General features: G+C 43.1%; 1 protein-coding gene across 2 annotated transcripts in view; it reads right to left on the reverse strand.

Annotated features, from left to right (window-relative positions):
- Positions 1-12145, reverse strand: part of USP38 (ubiquitin specific peptidase 38) — a 29118-nt gene extending 16973 nt beyond the window's left edge. The window contains exons 1-2 of one of the 2 annotated variants that reach the window (XM_074993271.1): positions 11179-12142; positions 9650-9785 (exon numbers count right to left, since the gene is read on the reverse strand). In XM_074993271.1, coding sequence (XP_074849372.1) covers positions 9650-9785; positions 11179-11863 — 821 coding nt within the window. In that variant the 5' untranslated portion in view covers positions 11864-12142. Of the gene's footprint in view, positions 1-9649; positions 9786-11178 lie in introns of both variants that reach the window. The other variant, XM_074993272.1, reaches the window with a different exon arrangement.
- Positions 12146-23796: the final 11651 nt, after the last annotated feature.

Raw genomic sequence — 23796 nt, forward strand, 5'->3', positions numbered from 1 at the left:
TCTAAACGAACCATTTTGGAGTGGGGCGGGGGGTTAAAGGACATGTCAACTGACATACAATTCTATTTAGATACATAAGGAATATATGTACTGTTAAAAATGCCAATTAAATTGTAAATGTAACCTCTGATTCTAACAGAATCTCACTCAGTATTGGCTGGGTCAGCATGTGGCCCTTCCTTTCGAAAGCAGCATGTTAATGAGCAGGTTTGGGATATGCTAATGAGGCACTGTAATGAATATGCAGCGCCTCATTAGCATAATGGTGGCTGCAGCGATTCAAAAGTGCGGCTTTTCGAATTGCGCGCTGCCCGTGGAGACGGGACCTTCCAAAAGGACCCCCCCTCCAGTTTTCGAAAGCCATCTGTGATCGGAAGAAGGGCTTTCGAAAACTGTGTGTGGGGGGGTCCTTTCGGAAGGTCCCGTCTCCAGGGGTGGCATGCGATTCGAAAAGCTGCACTTTTGAATCGCTGCGGCCGCCATTATGCTACTGAGGCGCTGTATATTCATTGCAGCACCTCATTAGCATATCTCAAACCTGCTCATTAACATGCCCCTTTCAAAAGGAAGGGGCACACGTAGACCCAGCCTGTGTGTTTAAGAGCAAAGAGAAAGTAAACTGGTTATACTGGGGGAATCACTCTCTTCCAAGTTGTAGCCAAGACTATGTCTACACTCACAACGACATGCAGAGTTCAGGGACTATACACATGTTGCAGTGGAAAACAGGCTGCCTCCTTAGCTGCACTGCAGGTGGCTACATACTGCAGAGAAAGGAATAGAACTTTACACTGTTAAAAACAGCAGTATAGATATGGGAGACACAATTTAAGCACAGAGCATATATCCTGGGGATTTAAGTGTGTAGGATACTCCACTCACCAAAGCTATGCCTCACCACGTACACTATTTATCCCCATGCTAGATAGGTGTGCAGTGTCTGTATTCTATACAGTGCCACCAGGACAGATGTACCCTAAAACCACACTCAGATTGCACCCATGTTGAATTAAGATTCCAAATGAATAAATAGCCCTTGTGACCTTATACACTACTGAATTACAGCGATCTAGATTCCCTGTAAGTACGCAAAGGATCAGAAAATTCATGATGGAGGTACCCTCCTACTACAGAAAGTAAAAGAAGTCTCACACAGTGTTCTTTGCAGACTTATCTCAGCTATATGCTATCTGTCTGCTAACATGTCTTACCAGTTACAGCCAGTGCCACTGAGAGCTGCCACAAGCTCTGGGGGAAGGGGAGGGGTGTCCATCAGAAGAGGCAGAGCCTAGGGCATTTGGCTGTCTGCATCAGTGAGATTGCAGCTCCCCCTGCCAGCTCCTTCACAGGCGTGTGTAGCTGGAGCTGCGCTGCTGTGGTAACTGAAAAGGACCCGCAGCTCCAGCCAATGCCAGCGAGCCCCTTTGAAAGGCTGGGCCAGGGGACAATCGCCCCTTTTGCACTCCCCCCCACCCAATTAAGAGTACAAAACATAGGGCTTGTCTACACTACCACCTTCTTTCGAAGGACGGATGGTAATTAGGGTGTTGGGAGTTTACTAATGAAGTGCTGCGGTGCATACATAGCACTTCCTTAAGCAAATTCTCCCCTGTGGCAACTTCAAAGTGTCGGCACGCATCTAGCCCCGGCTCACCCACCAGTACTTCGAAGTGCCAGGGCAATTTCAAAGTCCCTTTACGCCTCAAAATTTTGGGGCTCTGCTGGCTAGACGTGTGCTGGCACTTCGATGTTTAGAACTTTTAAGTTGCCACAGGGGAGAATTTGCTTAATGAAGTGCTGTGTATGCACGGCAGCACTGCATTAGTAAACTCCCAACACCCTGATTACCATCCTTCCTTCGAAGGAAGGGTGGTACTGTGGACAAGCCTATAGTCAAGGCAGCTACAACAATTAAAGTAACTATGTTCAAGGATCATTACAATGATCTGTTTCCTGAAAGATTAAAATTCAGGTCTTTTACTTTGAAGAACTTTGCTCTATGATTACTAGAAGGCAAACAGGTTTCTGAACACTGGTCTGAGTATCCTGCCCTCTGGCCAGAAGGGTCACTACACCATGGAGGTGGTTTTGGGGATTTTTTGGCTGGGGGGTGGGTGGGAGGATGGGAAGGGCAGGAAGAAGAGCGGAGGGGAATGTTAAAAGGGTACACACTTCCTCACATCTCTCCTAATTTTTTTTTTTACATGGGTAACTACCCCCTGTAATAAGGATTTGGCCCCAATGAAAAGTAATTTTGCTGTTGTAATCATTCACTGTCAAAGAAGAGGTTAATTTCATAGTCTTCCTCTGCATTAGGTTTACATTTGGCAACATCCAGAACAGACTGAGCCCTTTTTACTTAAGGTGCTGCACCGGGGAGGAGACTGTACGTTAGGCCTGCTCTACAAACCAACCTGGCTCAATATGTAATTTGAATATTCACACTCTACCTCAATTTGCAAACTGAACACTGCACAGTTGCTAGTGCACAAGAAGTCACACAGTAAAGTAAGAGTATGAGAACAGATATCCCAAACCTTCAACAATAGTACACCCAGTGAAGTAGCATTTGTTTCCAACACAGCACCAAGCCCATGCCTTTCAGGGATGATACACATAATACCTAGTCCTGCCATGAGTGCAAGGGACTGGACCAGATGACACCTCAAGGTCCCTTCCACTCCTACAAATTCTATACATGCTATATTAAATCAGCTGTACTACAAAGTAAAATTAGATCTTTCACCATAATTGTAGAAATAAAGATAAATGTCAAATTATAACAGACTTAAGTGAACACCTAACCACTTAATTTCTAAGCCATTTCTAAGGGTTTGCACAGTACCGTAAGAAGTTAGATTTGGCTGAAGTTTAGCGTCCAAGGCATCAGGAGTGGATTCAGATATCAATGCTTGAAAAATGCCTCCAGCACATACAGCATTGAAAAGGCAAAATGTATGCTCATAGGCACGACAGATTAAAAGGATTATATAAGCAAAAACTGCCCAGCTCCTGACATCCCTCCTTCCCCCCGATGGCTTGTAATCTGTGGGGAACAGCAATGACAAAGCCTGAAACCTAACCTTCAACTCTTCTAACTAGCATGGTGCGTGTGCGTGTGCGGTGGAATGCATGTTTTCTATTTGTATGATGTCCTGCTTACTACCTGCGCACTTTATAGCACTCTAAAGGCTTACCTATGCTTGACATATTAGAGGCAAAGAACTCTTCCGTTGGCCTAACACTTTTACTGTTACCTCTAAATGATATAATTAAACCAACCCACATTTTCTTGTTTAAACCAAGTTTAAGTCTTCCTTAAAATAAAGAACTCCATCAGCATTACCACATTCATGACATTGGCTCACCAGTAAACCCAGCTCAGTGCTGTTTATGTATATTCCCTTCCTCCATACTAAATACCAAACCGGCCTCTAAAATATAGAGGGCAGACTTGCCCTGGGATCCCATGGAAAAGTCAAAGCTGAGGCCTGGTAGATGAAGACAGATGTTTGAACCAATTTTAAACTATTTAACCTGGTCTACTGTTAAGATTTCCAGCCCTACTCAACTCAAGAAATAGAAGTTAGAAGATGATAGGTATGTCTCATCGGAAAAGAAGACAATGTAACATTACGCTTCTTCTGACCAAGATGAGCAAACATCTCACAACAGATCTTGTGTCTTATTTCCCAGACCCTAAAGATCTTGTCTTGGTATTAAAATAAAAAAAAAAAACAAAACACATCTCTCCCCCTATATATTCCCTGCTTCGGAGGAGAAATTCTTCAGTCCAGTTCTGTGCCTCAATTGTGAAGCCAGAAGACTTCAGTCAATAATAACTGTCCGAGCAGAGGTGTAGTTATGTATCTTACCATGAATGCAAAGCAAATTTGAACTGCATTCCCCTATGCAACAGTACCATTCACGATTTTTCTTATTCACACCAGGGAGACAACACAATAATGGAAGGATTCAGCCCCAAAACTCCAACCAAACCCTCACAGGCTGTGTCTATACTACAAATCAACTTCCAAGTAGCCTGCAGAGTGTCTACACATGCTTTTCCTTACTTCAAAGTTAACATCAAAGTAAGGGAGGCTAACTTCGAAGTCTCTACGCCATTCCCAGGGAATGGAGTAGGGGCTTACTTCGACCTATAACTTAGAAGTTCATGTGTGTAGACGCTCTGCACTCCTTATATCAGGTGAAGGGTGGTGTGGTGTGTGACTGGGGGGTGGAGGGGTCAGGGCTGTCCCTGTGTGAAGGCCTGGCACAGGGTATCCCGGATCCTGACCCCATCCTGCTTTGCCTCATGGCACAGGTCAGTGGGCGGTTGCTCATAGCTGGCCCCCCCCGCCCGGGCCCAGCCCTGCATGAAGTGCTCCCGCCAGCCCTTCACAAAGTTGTGGAGGGCACAGCAGGCGGCAATGACTGCGGGGACATTCAGGAGGCTGACATCCAGCCTAACGAGGAGGCGAAACCTCCCCTTCAGCCTCCCAAACGCCCACTTGACTGTGCCCCTGGCATGCTTGAGGCGACCATTAAAGATGCCCTGGGCCAGCATGGTGTGGCCGGTATAGGTCCGCATGAGCCACAGTGTCGGCCACGATGCAGGGGGGCATCGTGATGTCCCCAAGCGGGAGTTCCCACAGGGGGGCATACGTGCCCTCCTGCATCCGGCATCCCAGCCACAAATTCTGGAACACCCAGGCATCATGGGCCCTGCCCAAGCACCCCACACATGTCCAACAAACAGCCCCTTGCATCCACCAGGGCCTGGAGTACCACTGAGTGGTACCCCTTCCTGTTTATGTAGGCACCCCACTGTGGTCCGGAGCCTGGTTCACAACATGCGTCCCGTCCAGGGCTCCAAAACAGTCGGGAAAGCCCAAGTCCGGGAACCCAGCAAAGGCGGTGTCCAGGTCCCCCAGGGTCACGACACATCGCAGGAGCACTGTGTTGATGGCTTGGACAAGCTGCAGTGGGAAGGAGGGGGGACGTCCATGATCATGGACTGGGGGCGTGCCCCCCACCGGGTGCCCCCTGCCTGGTTGCCTCCTGCCCTGGGTGGGTCCATGATGAGGGCTGGCCATACCTCCTTCAGCAGTGGTCCAACGGTGACCTTGCCTACGCCAAATTGGTGGCTGACAGATCTGTGGCTGTCGGAGGTGGCCACCCTCTTCTGCACCAGGAGCACTGGCTGCATACAGGTGTCCCGGTGCTGGAGGACTGGGGCGAGCCAGTGGCAGAGGTCCTTCAACGCCTGCAGGGTCATCCTGAAATTCCTGAGCCATCGCTCGTCGTCCCAGTCCTCCAGCACCAGCTGGTCCCACCATTCGGTGCTGGTGGCATATGCTCGCCAGCTCCGGCTCGGGGAGGTATGCAGGAGGGGAAGAATGAGGGTGGTAAGGGCCTCAAGGCTGGGTCCCAAGTGAGCAAGCTGCCTGTGCTGCCTGGTGAGCAGCACTGCCAGCAGGCTGAGCAGGATTGTGAGGGCATCGTCCTCACCGAGTGGGGCAGAGCTGCCATGGTCTCCAGCTGTCCCCCTGTGTATGTGCTGCTGCTGTCTTCAGCCTGTCAGCGTTGAGCACGTGCAGGCTGTGAGTGCTGGGAGGGGCCCTTTAAGGGGTTGGGTGGCTGGGAGCCAGGAAGGGCCTGTCAGCCATGTCACCTCATGCCTTCACCATTTCCTGTCTCTTTATTTCAAAGTAGGGAGTATTTGGGTGTGGACATTTAACTTCAAAGTAGGGTAAAGCCTGCTTCAAAGTAAGAGTGTGTGCATTGTGTGTGTGGACGCTCTACTTCAAAGTTATTTTGTAGTGTAGAGAGCCACAGAATCATAGAACACTAGAACTGTAAGGGACCTTGAGAGATAAATGAATCCAGTCCCCTGCCCTCAAGGCAGGACCAAGCACTGTCTATACCATCCCTGATAAATGTCTGTCTAACTCTCTCCTAAATATCTCCAGTGATGGAGATTCTACAACCTCCTTAGGCAATTTACTCCAGTGTTTAATCACCTGACAGTTAGGAAGTGTTTCCTATTGCCCAACCTGAACCTCTCCTGCTGCAGTTTAAGACCATTTCTGCTTGTCCTGTCCACAGAGGCAAGGAGAACAGTTTTTCTCCATCCTCCTTCTAACCCTTTGTGATCATGTCCCCTCTTTTCAGTCTTCTCTCATAGCTCGAGCTATAGACCCTTTACCATTCTTAACACTTTTCTCTGGACCTTTTTCAATTTCTCCACATCTTTCTTGAAAAGTGGTGCCCAGAAATGGCCACAATACTCTAACTGAGGCCTAATCAGCATTGAGTAGAGCAGATTAATGATTTCTGTGTCTTGCTCATGACACTCCCACTAATGCATCTTAGAATCAGGTTTGCTTTTTTTTTTTTTTGGGGGGGGGGGGGGGAGACTTCACCACACTGTTGACTCATATTTAACTTATGGTCCACTATGAACTCTAGATCCCTCTCTGCAGTACTGCTTGCTAGACAGTCGCTTCCCACTCTTTATGCATGAAGTTGATTATTCCTTCTTAAGTGGAGTACTTTGCATTTATCCTTATTAACTTCATTCTATTTACCTCAGATCACTTCTCCAATTTGCCCAGATCATTTTAAATTACGACCCTACCCTCCAAAGCATTTGCAACCCCTCCAAACTTGGTATCATCTGCAAACTTAACAAACACACTCTATGCCAATACCTAAATCGTTTACATTGAGCACATATTTGATTAGAACCAGTCCCAAAACAGAACCCTGCAGAACCCCATTTATGCCCTTCCTGCATAATTTTGAAGCATTAACAGCTACTGTCTGAGAACAGTTATCCAGCCAGTTGTGCACCCATCTGAAAGTACCCTACCTAAGTTTTATTTGCCCAGTTTCTTTATAAGATCATACGAAAGCACATCAAATGCCTTACTAAAGCCTAGGTATACCATGTCAACCTCTTTTCCCTTACCCACAAGGCTAGTTATCCCATCAAAGAAAGCTATTAGATTAGTTTGACACAATTTATTCTTTACAAATCCCTGCTGGCTGTTACCTATCATCTTATTTTCTTCCAGATGTTTGGAGATGAATTCTTTAATTGTTAGTTCTATTATCTTTCCTGTCACAGAATTCAAACTGACTGGTGCGTAGCCTTCTGGGTTGTTCTTATTTCCCCTTTTATAAACGGGCACTGTATTTCCCCTTTTCCAGTCTTCTGGAATCTTTCCTGTCTCCCAGGACTTTTCAAAGATGATAGCTAAAGGCTCAGATACTTGAAGCTCTATCAACAACTTGAGTATTTTGATGAAATGTATCCTAGGCCCAAGTGACTTGCAGACACTTAACTTTTCTTAGTAATTTTTCACTTTTTTTATTTTATCTTCTAAACCTAACCTCCTCTCATCATGGCTTAAAAGTAGCAGAATCCACCAAAATTCCACATTTTCCACTTCCTTCCCTGCAGGGAAGATCCTGCCATGTTTGGAGCCCTTGAGCTCCTCTCTAGCTAAGAATTCACAAGTGTAGAAGTCTGAATGCTGCTAGATCACTTGCAGTGTTACCTGAGACAGGCTATCAGCCTGTTTTCAGCCTGATGATGCTGGGAGCACTTGTGTGTCCTGGGATAAGACTAGTCATCCTCAACAGGAGAGTAATTTCCCCTTTATTCCTAAGGTGTCAGAGAAGTAATGAGACTTCTTATATATTGCTGAACTACAGCACCGAAGATTTTGTTACACGTCCCAAAAACTAATGGAACTCTGAATTGTGCAGTGGTAATAAAAAATGAGGCAGCAATATGGTTCTTAGATGTTGAGGACTTCCTGATGGCATTCTGATCTCCAGGAGATGATTTCTCTAGATCACTCACTACACCGCTTCTCATTTCAAAGTCAGAAGATAAATTCTGGCAAAAGGTGGGAAAAAATGAATAGAAAAGCCAGTGCTGGCTGGGGAAAAAGGGAGAAGTGACTACAGAACTCTTAGAAGAGGCAGAAGGGGAAGAAGGAGCAAGTTTAGAAGTTTCTTTAACAAAAAGCGTTTAGGTGATTAGCTGTATATCTTTAAGAATGAACTGAGGCAGCTGGCACTACATAACCCCTTTCACAGCATGAACATGTTGGGTCTGTAAGAGTGCTTGCGCAACCATGACAGCTATTGCTTTTTAGCTTACCACAGGTCTGTAGTACCTAACCCAACAGTAAAAATACACAAAGGTAAGTGTCAAAGCATTGCTACACCACCATTGTGTTCAAACATTGCAAGCGTTATTCAAACCAGTAATCCCAAGAGATGCTATAACTTGCTTAGGTGTCACCTAATGCACCACTTGCAAACTAATAGTGCTCCAGAAAAGGCTTATTTTAACAGTGAATTTCCAAGCTTCCAAACAAAAAGAATGCATCTAATCTAAAACTGAAAGTTATTTGATATTTACCAGCCCAGCAGAAGTACAGGCAGGCTCTTTTAAAAACTTAAAATCAACACACCGGCTCTTACTCCAGAAGTATAGCAAAGGTTTAATATATATTCCACACGAAATGTAAGTTCTCAAACTAAAGTAAAATCAATCCCTGAAACCGAATTTATTTCTCCAACATTAATAAAGTTCCTTTAAACAGCACTCATTTGAATTTATGGTTAAAGAAAAAGCCAAACAAACCAGAAAAACTAAAAATAATTAAAATGAAGATAAGTATCAAATCCAAGGGGTCTTTTTTCTTCAGAGAAAAGATTACTTCACCGTAGCTCTCTCATACCTAAGATAAAAGAGATTTCAGATGTGCCTATAATTCAGCATCCTTCTATTCTATTCACCCTCAATAACAAGAGCTGCCAGGTTGGAACTTGTGAAAGACCACATTCAGATGACTGATTTTTTACAATAACTAAAGGAACCCTGATCTAGTTTTGACAGGTTTTTAGATCACTATAATTTACATACCTATAACTACTAAACCAGTCTAAAATTCAGGATGTTAACATTTTTAATCCTGGGATTCCCCAGTACTTAAATTAGTGACAGGAAGACTGGTGGGCCAAACGACTCCTGATGTTCTTCCTTCCATCCGTCCTTGCTACAATACCCTATCAACTGCGGCTGCCAGATATGGGAAGACATGAAGAAAATGACACCATGAATAACCCACTTTAAAATCCTCATGAATTTTCAACAGCATATCAAAGTCACTTAACACATCCTCCAAACTGTCTTGCCTGTACTCCTAAAAGGAAGACAGGACATATATGGGAACAGGAGAGAGAAAGGTGCATTGTTGCTAACTGAGCCAATCCATTACTTGCATAGGAGACTGAATCCCTGAAAGAGAGACCTATGCCCTGTCAGATTTCCAGGTTTAGCTTCTTTCCCCCAAATCTAAAAAGAACACAGCAAGCTTCATCTCAGTTTCCAGATGATTTTACTCAGCTCTTCATTTTGCCATGGCAAAATATTATCAGGCCACATTAGTGAATAAGACAAAAACTCAGTGACATTTGAAATACAAATTCATGTGAAGTTCCGGGTAGTGCAATTTAAGATTCTTAAGAGTCTCAGTAATTCTTTAAGGAATTTAAGTGGCAAATAACTTTATGAAAAGTATGAATAAGAAACAGGCTTATCCCCCTTTTCAATGAGAAACAGTACCTGCAGAGAGCTTGAGTCATACTTGCATCTTTTACATTTGGATCTGTGGTAAGGCTCCTGATGAGTACTGTAATCATCTGTAATGGGATATGCTGCACAAGGCTTGCCAGTGCAACAGAAGGCTCAAATGAAGTATCTATAATAGTTGAACATGACATTTTGTAAGAAACAAAACACAGACACGGCTATGTTTTACTCCTATCCTACCCCTGTAAACTGTTGCTATAAACGTTTAAAACTGCTGCTGTCTCTTGCATAAGAGCAAAGTTACTTCTGCATGTACCAAGATAAAAATCCAACTGGCCCTAACAGCTGAGTAGAGAAAACATTGGACCTGCGAACCCATATATTCATTTGCCTAACAAATACATTGGGGGAAACATGTCATGTTGCTCAACACATCATTACAGGCCTACTTCATTTTGACAGGCTAAAAGAATTAAATTGTGCTCTTTTGTCCAAGAATGAGTCACAGAAGTAGTTTAAATGAGCACTTGTTGCACTGGGTGTTAATAGTTAAGAGTCAGGTTTAACTGTTAACCCTGCAATATATTAGTTATATCAGTACTTCTCTGGTGGTCACACCAGTTCCTGCAAGAACTACACTCTTAAAATATCAAGCTTCTAACTCTCTCAACGCCACCCCTGCATGTGAGCCAAAATACAAGCTCATTAAAAAGTACTGCATTACTCTGAAGATTTTTAAGGCCAAAGAAAACTGTTATGATCATCTAGTATAATCTCATGCATAACACAGGCCACTGAACTTCATCCACTAACATATGGGGACTATGTATGTATATACAATACACAATGTATCAAACTTTCTGATTAGCTTTTGTGCAATATTCTGGACAACTTTATGACCATAACTATCAGAAACCTTCAGGTAAACTGGGATTGATGGCATATCTTGAGAAAAATGTTAACACATTCCCTCCTAAATTGACCTATAACAAGTAACAAATTCTTAAAAGTCACTTTACCCGTAAAACAGTTCAAAATTAGTAATTTTTACACTCAGTATACACATCATACACCAAGCCATAGTAACTACAGAAATGTTACATTTCTAGAAGGATACATTTATGATAGCGAAAAATAACTTTCTTTTCAAGTTTTGGGAGAGGAGCACAAATTTTGACATTAGAGGATATTATTTGGATACAAGAAGGTGCCCGTGAACTCAGTCTCAATGACCAAAACCACAATCACATTTGAACACAACTCTGAATGTGGGCAAAACATTCTGCTGGCCATTTCATACAAGATACTCTTATTTTCTTCTCCACCTTTACTATGACCACACAGGCTTTACACACATCTAAGGCAGGCCACTTTGTACAAGCAATCTCTCCATTTTAATAACTGGGTGCATTTCTGTACTGGACCATGGTAGCAGCAGACAACTGAAGACTCCCTGAACTACCAGCCCTGGGCAAACAAATAGTTTGTCTGGGCCTGCAGCTGCTCATTGTAGTTTTATGCTATATCTCCACCCCAACCCTCTCAACCAGTTCAACTCTTACCTGTGGAGGAGATAATAGCGAAAAGCTCCTGCAAGGAGGGTAACAGGGTGTCGGGCTCGGCCTTCCAGACGCTCCGCAGGAGACCGCTGACCTGGGTGACCTGGGAGACGTAGAGGCGCAGCTCAGCCTCCCGGCTGCCCTGGCTCTGGAAGTGGGCCATGCTGCGCACCAGCTGCTGGCAGAAGGCGAGCGAGAGCTTCCTGCCGCGGGGCAGGCACTGCGGGAAGTCGCCCAGCAGCTGGCACAGGCGGGCGCAAAGAGGGGGTGCGGGCCGCTCACACACCATCCGCAGCACCTCCACCTGCAGCAGCACGAAGAGCTCCAGCACCGAAGGGCAGCTGATGATGAGGCGCAGGCCGGACTGGATGTAGTCTAGGATGGCGGGGTCGCGGCTGTCCAGCTCCCCGTAGCCGCGCTGCAGCAGCCCCAGGACCAGGCTGCGGTTGAAGAAGGCCTCGAACTCGTCGCGGTGGAAGCGGGCGTAAGCGTCCAGCACCTGCCGCCCCACCTGCCGCTGGAAGAGGTCGGGCCCCTGCAGGATAAGCCGGGTGCTGAGGGCGAACATGGCCCGGCACTGGGCCTGGCTCAGCGGCGTCTCCGCCGACTCCACCACCCGCCGCACGATCACCCGCTTCACCGGCAACGGGTGCGACGAGCTCACCAGCCCCTCCAGGATCTTGTCCATGGCGGACGCCGGGGCCGCATCTGCCGAGGCCGCCTTCAGTCCGGCACCCTCCCTAAGGCCCGGGGCAGCTGCTCCTTCCTGCCCGCCGCCTCCAGCACCTGCTCAACATCGGCCCGGCCTCTGGCTCCCTGGCTTGGCGGCCCAACGGGAAACGGAGGCTCTCGGCTCTAACCCGGAAGCAAAGCGGCGCAAGCAGGAAGTGAAAGCGAGAAGGCCGCAGGGACCTAGCAACGCGCATGCGCCATCCTGCCCATGCGTGTGGCGTCATTGCCGCTGTGCGGCCCAATCACAGGAAAAAGAGGTTGGGCGGGGTAGGAGCGAGGGCGGGAAGAGCGTGGGGGGCGGGGATCGGAGAGGTGACGGAGTGGCACGTGGCTGTTTGGCGCGTGGCCAGGATTTGGGTGCCTCTGCTGCTGCTTGAGCCGGTTGTTATGAAGCGTCAGGAAGGTGTCCAGACCGGGCTCTCTGCCCTGGGTCACATATCGCCCTACCCAGCAACAGGGACCCTGTTGGGGGCAGCTGGGGCTGTTTTATTGTTTTGTTTTTAAAACTGCAAAATTCACGCCTCCCTTTAGTTTGCTAGCAGGCGATGGTGAAAGGCATTAGTGGACAAGAGCCTGCACCCAGGCAGAAGTAAATCTTAACAAAATGTTTGTACAGCTCTTCATAATAATCTTGCCAAGGCTGGGACAGCTCTGTGTGCTGCATCTCTCAAAGAACTTACACTTTTGAAGGATTAGCTGACATACATATTTTTTGGCTTGTAAAGTGTTTAGCCCATGAAATGAAAAATGGTGACAGTTATTATTTTAGACCATTAACCCTCCCTCTAAATAACATAGCTAGAATATGGTCCTAGAAGAACTCTGCACAAAGTGTTGTAGATTGATGGGCTAAATAAGCATGGAAAACCACCATTTTTCACAGTGTTTGTACCTGTATTTTTTCCAGTTTACTGAATTACAGTTTATGCTAAGCACATCATCTAAATGATAAGCTGTTCCACAACTGCTGTATTCAAGCTGCAAGTATTCAAACAGTGAAAACAAAAAAGCAGGCCAGTAACACTTTAACGACTAACAAAATAATTTATTAGGTGATGAGCTTTTGTGGGACAGACCCACTTCTTCAGACCACAGCCATACCAGAACAGACTCAATATTTAAGGCACAGAGAACCAAAAATAGTAATCAAGGTTGACAAATCAGAAAAATATTATCAAGGTGAGCAAATCAGAGAGCAGAAGGGGAGGGGGGAGTAAAGAATTAGATAAAGCAAGGTATGCAAAAGAGTCCCTATAATGAGCTGGAAAATTCCCATCCTGGTTCAAACCACGTGTTAATGTGTCAAATTTGAATATAAAAGAGAGTTTCGTAGCCTTTCTTTCCAAACTGCTGTGAAAATTCCTCTTCAGTAAAACTCAGAGTTTCAGGTCATTAACAAAATGGCCCATTCCGTTAAAGTGCTGGCTGACAGGTTTGTGAATCAGGAATGTTTTTATGTGTTTTATACCCATTAACTCTTTGTCCAAGAGAGTTTGAAGTCTGTCCAATATACAAAGCACGTGGTCATTGTTGGCACACGATGGCATATATGATGTTAGTTGAGGAACATGAGAATGTGTCTGTGATTCTGTGAATAACTTGGTTAGATCCAGTGATGGTATCTCCAGAGTAGATATGTGGACAAAGTTGGCAACTGGTCTTGTTGCAAGGAGAAGTTCTGGGACTGGTGTTCCTGTGGTATAGACCGCGGTTGTTAGTGAGAATCCTCATAAGGTTGGGAGATTGTCTGTGGGAAAGAACAGGCCTGTCACCTAGGGCCTTCTGGCGTGTGGCATCCTGATTAAGGATAGGTTGTAGGTCTTTAATAATGCATTGCAGTGGTTTGAGTTGGGGGCTGTATGTAATGACCAGTGGTGTTCTGTTCTTGGCTTTTTTGGGCCTATCTTGGAGTGGCTGGTCTCTGGGTATTCGTCTGGCCCTGTCAATTTGTTTTTTATTTCTCCTGGTGCGTAATTCAGGTTTATGAATATTTGGTAAAGATCTTGTGGTTTTCGGTCGCTGCCAGTAGGATCAGAGCAAATGCGATTGTACCTTAGGGCTTGACTGTAAACAATAGATCTAGTTGTGTGTGCAGGATGGAAGCTAGAAGGGTGTAGGTAAGTATAGCGATCAGTGGGTTTCCGGTAGAGTGTGGTGCTGATCAGGCCATGCTTGATTTGTATTGTAGTGCCCAGGAAATGTATCTCTCACGTGGAGTAATCAAGGCATAAGTTGATGGTGGGGTGCAGATTGTTAAAGTCTCTGCGGAATTCTTCTAGAGTCTCTGTACCATGGATCCAAATCAAAAGATGTCATCCATGTATCATAAGTAGAGGAGGGGAGATAGGGGACGAGAGCTCCTGCACACACAACTAGATCCATTGTTTACAGTCAAGCCCTTAGGTGAGAGAGGAGAGGGTTAATTAACTGAATGCACAGCCCTTTGAATTTATATGGTAATTACAGTATAACACAAGAAACCAACTTGACTAATATTTAAATGACACCAAGTGCCAATGATGTTCTTCCGCTTTACTCTGTGCTGATTGGGCCTCAATAAGAGTATTGTGTCCAGTTCTGGGTACCACATTTCAGGAAAGCTGTGGACAAATTGGAGGTCCAGAAAAGAGCAACAAAAATGATTAAAGATCTAGAAAACGTGACCTATGAGGGCAAACTAAAATAAATGGGTTTGTTTAGCCTAGAAAAGAAGACCACGAAGGGCAGTGATGATAGCTTTTGAGTACCGAAATTGTTTCAAAGAGGATGGGAAAACATTATTTCCTTAACCTCCGAGGATAGGACAAGGAGCCAATGGGCTTAAACTGTAGCAAGGGATGTTTGGGTTGGACATTAGGAAAAACTGCCTAACTGTCTGGTTATGAACTGGAATAATTACCTAGGAAGGTTGTAGAATCTCCATCATTGGAAATATTTAAGAGCAGGTTTGACAAACATCTGTCAATGATGATCTAGATCAGTGTTTCTTAAACTTTTTGAGACCATGGAACACCAAATAATGATATTTTTTATGCAGAACACCTATAAGTTCAACGCAAGTGGACTTCTGATGAAGTTCAACAAGGGCTAGTGCAAAGTCCTGCACTTGGGACAGAAGGAGCCCAAGCACAATTACAGACTGGAGACTGACTGGCTAAGTAGCAATTTGGCAGAGAAGGACCTGAATATTGCAGTGGATGAGAAGCTGGATATGAGTCCACAATGTGTCCTTGCAGCCAAGAGGCTAATGGCATATTAGGGTGCAGTAGGAGGAGCATTTCCAGAAGCTCTAGCAAAGTGATTATTTCCCTGTATTTGGCACTGGTGAGGTCACGTCTGGAGTATTGCATCCAGTTCTGGGCCCCCACTACAGAAAGGATGTGGGCAATTCGGAGAAGGGTCTGGTGGTGGGCAAGGAAAATGATTAGGGGACTGGAACATATAACTTACTAGGAGAGGCTCAGGGATTTGGGCTTATATAGTTTGCATAAGAAAAGAGTGAAGGGTGATTTGATAGTGTCCTTCAACTACCTGAAGGAGGCAGGCCTGTCCTCACCTACAGACTGCCTGCCAACCTTAAATAAATCCTTACCAGCCACTACAAATCACAAACCAGTGACTCTAGGCCTGGGACCAGCCCCTGCAACGGTCCTCACTGCCAACTCTGCTCACATCATCAGTGACATCATCACAAGACCTAACATCAACCATATCATCAGGGGCTTTACCTGCACATCTACTAATATAATATATGCCATCATGTGCCAGCAATGCCCCACTGCAATTTACATTGGCCAAATTGGACAGTCTCTCCATAAAAGAATAAATGGACATAAATCAGACATCAGGAACGGTAACGTACAGAAGCCTGTGGGTGAAAAATCTATTCACTAGGAAGGTGGTGAAGCACTGGAATGTGTTACTGAGGAGACGATAGACTCTCCATCCCTAGAGGTTTTTAAGTCCCAGTTTGACAAAGCCCTGGCTGGGATGATTTAGTTAGGACTGGGCAGGGGATTGAATTTGATGGCCTCCTGAAGTTTCTCCCTGCCCTATAATGCTATGATTCTATGAATTGATGATTTCTCAAGGTCCTTTCCACTTCCTCCCCTTTACTGCTTGGCTCCTGTCTCTCTTTTACTCGTCTCCTTTTCAACATCTTATCTGGCTCCTGTAAGCTCTACTTCCTCCTTTGCATTCTAGTGTGGCCACTTTCTCCTTCTTCATGATGCCTGACCACTGACTGGGAAAATATTGAGAGCACAGGAGAGATGGGCTCCCTGATCTCAAGTTCTGTGTCTGGCCCTTTGGCAACTGGGAGCAGTAATTGTAGAGTAATTCCTGCCCATTTCTAAGATGGAGCATGATCAGCATAGACAAAATCTGCAGAGAATTTAGTTGTAAAACTCTGGCATATCTCTACTGAGCATGTGTGAACCGAGATTTTTTTTCCAGGGGCTTGTAAGTTGGCCAAATGGGGGTGCATGTTTGGATCAGACCCCTAAAGGTTTGTATTGGGCCAACCCTGTTCAACCTATTTGTAAATGATCTGGAAAAAGGTGTCAACAGTGAGGTAGCAAAATTTGCTGATGATACTAAACTGTTCAAAATAGTTAAGAACAAAGTAGACTGTGAAGAGCTTCTAAAAGGTCTCACAAAACTAAGTGACTGCGTAACAAAATGGCAAATGAATTTTAATGTGGATAAATGTAAAGTAATGCACATTGGAAATAATCCCAACTATACCTACACATTGATGGGGCTTAATTTCGCTACAACCACTCAAGAGAGAGATCTAGGAGTCCTCGTGGATAGTTCTCTGAAAACACCCAGTGTGGTGCAGCAGTCAAAAAGGCAAACAGGATGCTAGGAATGGTTAAGAAAGGGACAGAGAATAAGAAAGATATTTTATTTTATTGCCTCTGTATAAATCCCACATCTTGAATGTTGCGTACAGAAGTAGTCTCCTCATCTAAAAAAAGATATATTGGCACTGGAAACATTCAGAAAAGGGCAACAAAAAATAGAAGGGGTTTGATATGGGTGCCATATCAAGCAAGATTAAAAAGACTGGGACTTTTCAGCTTAGGAAGGAAAGAGAGTGAGAGGGATATGATAGAGGTCTGCAAAATCATAACTAGTGTGGAAAAAGTGAATAAGGAAAAGTTATTTACTTGTTTCCATAACAAAAGAACTAGGGGCCACCAAATGAAATTAATGGGTAGCAGGTTTAAAACTAAAAAAAAGGGAGTTTTTCTTCACACAGCCCATAGTGGGCCTGTTGAACTCCTTGCAAAAGGAGGTTGTGAAGACCCAGACTTCAGAAAAGGGTTCAAAAAGAACTAGATAAAGTCAGGGAGGTTAGGGCCATCAGTGGCTATTATCCAGGATGGGTAGGAATGTGTACCTAGATCCTGTTTGTCAGAGGTTGGAAATAGGTGTCAGGAGAGGGATCACTTTTGTGATGACATGTTCTGTTCCCTCCCTATGGGGCATCATGCATTGACCTCTGTCAGAAGACAGGTTACTGGGCTAGATGAAACTTTGGTCTGACCAGTATGGCCATTCTTAGGTTCTTGTGATGTAATAAGGACAGGAAAAGGCACATCCCTGAGGCCAAAGTGACTTCTGTGGTTTTTTTCAAGACTCTGCTGCAAAGCAAGGAGCACAAGATCCTCTCAGTAAAACAGTTGGAAGGATATTTTAAATGGATAAAACATTGTATTTTCCTCAAATCTTGTTATGTGAAACGTCCCAATAAAATTTAGCCTGAGGCAGACACCCAACATGGACATTTTTATCCCAAACAGCTAAAATTTGATAAAATCATACACTGAAAAAATGGTCTTGTAATAACAACAGGAAGTTCTGTAGCACTTTATAGACTAACAGATATTTTGGAGCATAAGCTTTTGTGGTCAAAGACCCAGTTTGTCAGATGTAATAGAAGTTTTAGGCAACTGTGAGTTGCACTACTAGCTCTGCCTGTACTAAAATTACCAACTTTCCATCTCCTGTGACACCCCCACCCCCAGCTTTCTAGTCAATATTATATCATGAATTTCCAGGTGCAGGATGTTCAGACTCTAACTCTTCAGATAAATAGATGAACCTTGTCCAATTATTAGAAAAACATTCTCAAAGTTTTCTTCACTAGTATTTTCTCACATTGATTTTTTGTCTTATCTGCTCTTGAAAACCTTGTCCTTTAAAAGAATAACACTATTTTCTTAAAAGACTATCATGATAGTATTATGATCTCCTTAAAAATCTTCAAAACCTACTCTTCCAAAACAATCTGGTCGTATTTGTTGTGAAACTGTTCTCTGAATAATGTTTCATCTGAATCTTGTTTACAACCTCTGCATGTCTCTTTTGACCTCACACTGCATTTAAGACCATTGACTATGACATCCATGTTGTTTGCCTAGCAACTGTTTCCCAGGTGTCAGGCATTTACACCTATTCCTCCAGTTTTGCTTCTCGATCATGTCAAATCATTTCTTTCATGATGAATAATCTATAACTTTTCATCACTGTTTTTTTTCCAGTAATCATACAATCTCTTCCCATTGTTTTCTCTTCTTCCCTGGTCAGCTCTTTCCTTCACTCACAGATTATGATATATCTGAAAATGATAAGTAAACCTACTGTGAAAGTATTCTCATTCCCATTTCCGCATGTTCTTTGCTTTCTCTCATTTGGCTTATCTCAAATTTTCAGCTTCAAGTTTCTGTTTGTACAGATTGCATTTTTGAACCAGAATATATCCTTGGCAGTTGTAGAAAAGTCTGTACAGCCTGAAAGTACTGGTAATTTCATTTCCAGTGAGCCCCTTAAGTAAGTTCATAAACATACGACTTAAAGATATTGCCAGTGTTAAGCATGCTAAAAATTATACCCTGTCTCCTAATTATACGGAATTAAATCAGACTGACTTATTAGTCACTTGGCCTGCATACACTGGCAGGAAGACTTCTATCAGGCCATGTACAGGTTAAACTTCTCCAGTCCAACACACTCTCATCTGGCAAAGTCTGTAATCCAGCATCATTTTAATTAGCCAGACGACCATTTACAATGGGTGTGGCCAAGTTTCCTGTGGTCCCATAAACTTCTTTTTTTTTTTTTGCAGCCACTAGTTCTGGCTCTCAGGCCACATGTACACTAGCAAGTTCTTTTGGAAAATCAGTCCCTTGTTCGAAAGAACACGTGGAGTGTCCACACACAAAATGCGCTGTTTCGATCTGAAATCAGAAGAATGAGGCTCTTCTTCCAGAAGCCCTCTTCCACTCCCGGGTCAGAGAGAACACCTCCTTTCAAAAGCTTCGTGGGCCCTTTTTTCAAAAGAGCAAGCCTCATGGTACCAGATTTTTCGATCTCTGGCCTGTTCTTTCAAAAGAGCAGGAGCTGTGTAGACACTGTCTATCAAAGGAGTGGATCGATCTTTTGATCCGCTTTTTTGTGTGTGGACATGCTCCTTTGAAAGAAGATCTTCCAGAAGATAGATTACTGTAGTGTACACGCAGCTTCAGTGTACTGTGCTATTATTTAGCTGTAATTTACCCCTAAATATCTTCTATGAGCCCATAATGCAGTGGAAGTGTTGGTAATGTGCTAGACAACATAGACCTCCCTTGGTCTAACAAATTCTCTCATTTGGCACCAGTCGGATTCCGAGGGTGCCAGACAACAGAGGTTCAACCTGTACTATTCAGTATGAACCCATGCATTCCACTGTGTAGATGAATCATGCTTACATTTACCAAATTAACCTCTTGGCAATCAGTGCAGAATCTAAACTGGAGCTAAATCTGAGAGTAGAGAATAACTTAAGGGTCAAGGAAGTTTACAGTCATGTAATAATGCTGTAGGTATACAAAAATAATCATTATAGATTCAGGAAATTTAGTGTTAAAGTTAACCTGCAAAGGAGATCTAACATTTATAAAAATGTAAGATGCTGAAACAGCCTAAGCTATGCCCTTTCAACTCCAGACTTCCATTTATTGGTTCCTTTCATAAGTGTAGCCAGATTTTCTACAAACCATTCTACACATAAGCGAGAGTTTTCTGCATCATTCTATTCCATTACAGAATGAATGGGTTTTAGATGAAGGACTTTTTTCTTTTCTTTGTTTTTTTGGAGACTTGCTGGAGTTCACAGACTATGGAAGTGCATACTAAGAGATCTTAAATTTGCAAAATAAACTGTTTTGGAAGAGTGACCATAGCATCCTTTTGTCATCTTTTTTTCCCCAAAGGGACATTGAGAAGTTTACTCATGCCTGTAGAAATTTGAAGCAGACACTATTGTACAGACAATACATAAAATGCTAGTTGCACATGTGATAGTTTCTCACTATGCTAATGTTGTTTATGTTAATACTCACAAAAACTTGTGCTCCAATAAATCTGTTACTCTATAAGGTGGTTTTCTTGTTTTTGCAGATACAGACTAACATGGCTACTCCCTAATATCTGCTTCCTATTGGACACAGCTCAAAGAGCTGCACAATTCATTAACATTACATAGGTTAGTGGCGGAGGAAATACAGATCTGTGCCTGCAAAATAGGCTGAGAAATCAGACTATTCAGCAGCCTCTGTAGGAGCTCTGCCTGGCTTCTTTCCCCCTGGAGGTAAAGAACTGGGGAGAGGGGCAGCCAGCCAGTCACATGTTGATTTCCCTGTGGATGAGAGATTTTCTACACAGAACCATAGCTGGAACATGTAATTTTCTGGAAAATCATGGAGTTGGCAAGTTCATAAGGAGAGGGAAACGTGGTGGTTTAGTCATAGAAACATGGAGAGAATGTTTTTTCTGTTCACATTCAAGCAAACCTATCCTTTGACTAGTTAAAGCACTAGCACTGAAACATTCAAAGAAACTGGAAAGGAAGGGTGATGACTGGTTGAATCATTTAGTGCAGGGTTTCCTAAACTTTATACAGCTGGATAGTAACAGAGAGAGAGCCGTGCTAGTCTATATACTATAAAAACAAAAAAGCAGTCCAGTAGCACTTTAAAGACTAACAAAATAATTTATTAGTTGATGAGCTTTCGTGGGATGGACCCAATTCTTCAGATCATACCTATGATCGCCTATGATGACCTACCTATCACTGTCCACATACTTATGATCTGAAGAAGTGGGTCTGTCCCACGAAAGCTCATCACCTAATACATTATTTTGTTAGTCTTTAAAGTGCTACTGGACTGCTTTTTTGTTTTTATACAGTTGGGATGTGGTTTTTTTCAGTACCTTTTTTTGCGGCCCAAAATATAAATTCATATAAAACATTTTCACTATTTATTATTTATTCATAATAATAATAGTACATGGCAATAACCTGTGTATTTTCTAAGAACTGGTACTTTTTTCCCAAGGACCAGTAGTAGGCCATGGACCACACTTTGGGAAACCCTGATGTAGTGTCATTGTGACTTCAGATTTAAGAATTACCTGAGCTTTTGAGATGGCCCTGATTATACTTTTACAATAAGAAATTAGACTTATTATGGTAAATAATTGGTTGAACGTGACCTCCCACTATGACCCTTTGACTAAAAGAGATTATGCAATCTAGGGACGCATAAACAGGGGAATCACAAGAAGGAACAGAGAAGTTCTCTCACCCCTGTATTTGACAGTGGTACAGCTGTTGCTGGGATACTGTTTAGTTCTGGTGTCCCCAGTTAAAGGAAGATATTGATAAACTGAAGAAGGTTCAGAGAAGAGTCATGAGAATGATTAAAGCATTAGAAAACCTGCCTTATAGTGATAGACTCAAAGAGCTCAATCTATTGAGCTTGACAAAGAGAAGGTTAAGTAACGGCAAGGGGAACAAATATTTAATAATGAGTCCATCAGCCTAGTAGAGAATGGCTGTAAGTTGAATCTAGACAACTTCAGAATGGAAATAAGGCCTAACGTTTTAATGGTGAGAGGCCAGAAGACACCATTGTAATCATCTAGTCTGGCCTGCTGTGTTACAGGCCACAGAACTTCCTCAAAATAATTCATAGAGTTTATCTTTTAGAAAAACATCCAATCTTGAATTAAAAATGATACCACTTTAAAATGAAGATAATACTTCCTTATTTCACAAGAACTTTGAGAAGATTTATTATTTAATTCCTGGAAAATGTAACATATTACAATGATAAGGAAGGATGCTTAAACATTGAGTCATCATGTTCCGGCAATTTACAGTATGTTATGATGTGTCCCTCTCAATCACCGAAAACACATTGCTTCACCTCTTCTGAAACTCATCATCACAATGTGCATATCCATTTTTGAAAAGGAAATCTTTATTGCACTGTGAAAGCTATTTTCACCTTACATGGGAGCAATGCATCATGATTACATTTTTTTGTGTGAGTGGTATGGCCCTTTAAGACTTGCTTATAACTAGGATGTTGAGTCAGTCGCCAGCATCAGGCTGAACATACCATAGCTTCTGCTTAGTTTCTTTCTGTCATAAGAGTGAGAAACAAAAGCGGTCCAAATAGCAAAAGATATCTGTACAGTATGTTGATTCAAAATGTTACAAATATTACTTTCTGACCATATTGCTTATTTAGCCAACACTTGACTTTAAGTTTTGCCTGCGTAAGGCTAGAGCACAAACTGAAGTAATGGGAATATATTACATTTAATTGCTCTCAGTCAAAATTATGACGAATAAAGCTATGTTATAATTTATTTTCCTAACATGTTGAATGTGAGTGAGTAAAAATGCCAGTTAACATGTCACTTGGATATATGTCTCATCACGCACTGTAAAGAAGGTTAATACTTCAGCTATAGCTAGACAATGGTGGGCAAGTGTCTTTCAGCCCACGAGATTAGCTGCAGAGATTACCTGCTCCTCAGTGAATGTTATGGTAAGGACTCTCTTCTCATTCAGGCCACCTGAAATTCATAGTTACTCTAGAAAAATCACTGGAGTTACTCTTGTGTAAAACTAATGTGAGAATTGTATCAGGCCCTAATCAATTTTGAGCAAGCTGCATGTCTGGCATAATATCAGGAGTTGTGTTTCTTCCACATATGTTTTCAAAATTGTTGTCTTTCTTTCTGAGTAAACATATTTGTAAGTTTTTTTTCAAATAAGGTTTTAACTTGCTGTTTTTTCTTGTGATTTTGCAGCCGCATATATAGTATATTTACATCTAAAGTACAGTGCATCATCCCATTGTGGGAAAGCATCTTTTTCTAGCACCACATTCATTTGGCAAAATCCAGATGAGATATTAATGTGCTAACATTTCTGCATATATTATGTCTTCTGTGCAAGAGCCGAAGAGGCAGGTGGAATTGGACAAGTGGGAGGGTATTATAGCAACACATCCAATTGAGCACTTCTGCTTAAGTCACAATGACTTAACTAAAGGTTTTGGTGTGCAAAGAGACTCACACTACTATCAGCAGGGAGTCATTAACGTGGTCATAGACGTTCGTAAGAAATTCATGCCACTTGAGAAAATATTTAGAAAGCTCTGATATGTCATTCCGGCAAACACAATTGAACATTTGGAACCAGGTCTCTTTCTTGTCCCACACTGCTCAGCAGTTTCACGCCAAGGCTGTGTCTACACTAGCAAGTGTTGTTGGAAAAGCCAGGCCTTTTTAAAAAAAAACGTCTGTGGAGCATCTACACACAAAATGTGCTCTTTCGATCTGACCTTTTTCTGGCAGCCTTCTTCCTCTCCCAGATGAGGAAGAGCCCCTTTCTCTGAAAGATTCTTTCAAAAAAAGCATGTGGAGACACTCCACAGGCCCTTTTTTGGAAAGAACTGTTCTCATGGCACCAGATATTTTGATCCCTGGCCTGTTCTTTTGAAAGAGCTGTGGCTGTGTGGATGCTGTCTATCAAAAGAG

This window comes from Carettochelys insculpta, chromosome 4 (assembly GCF_033958435.1).
Source record: "Carettochelys insculpta isolate YL-2023 chromosome 4, ASM3395843v1, whole genome shotgun sequence".
In the NCBI taxonomy this organism is placed as follows: domain Eukaryota; kingdom Metazoa; phylum Chordata; order Testudines; family Carettochelyidae; genus Carettochelys; species Carettochelys insculpta.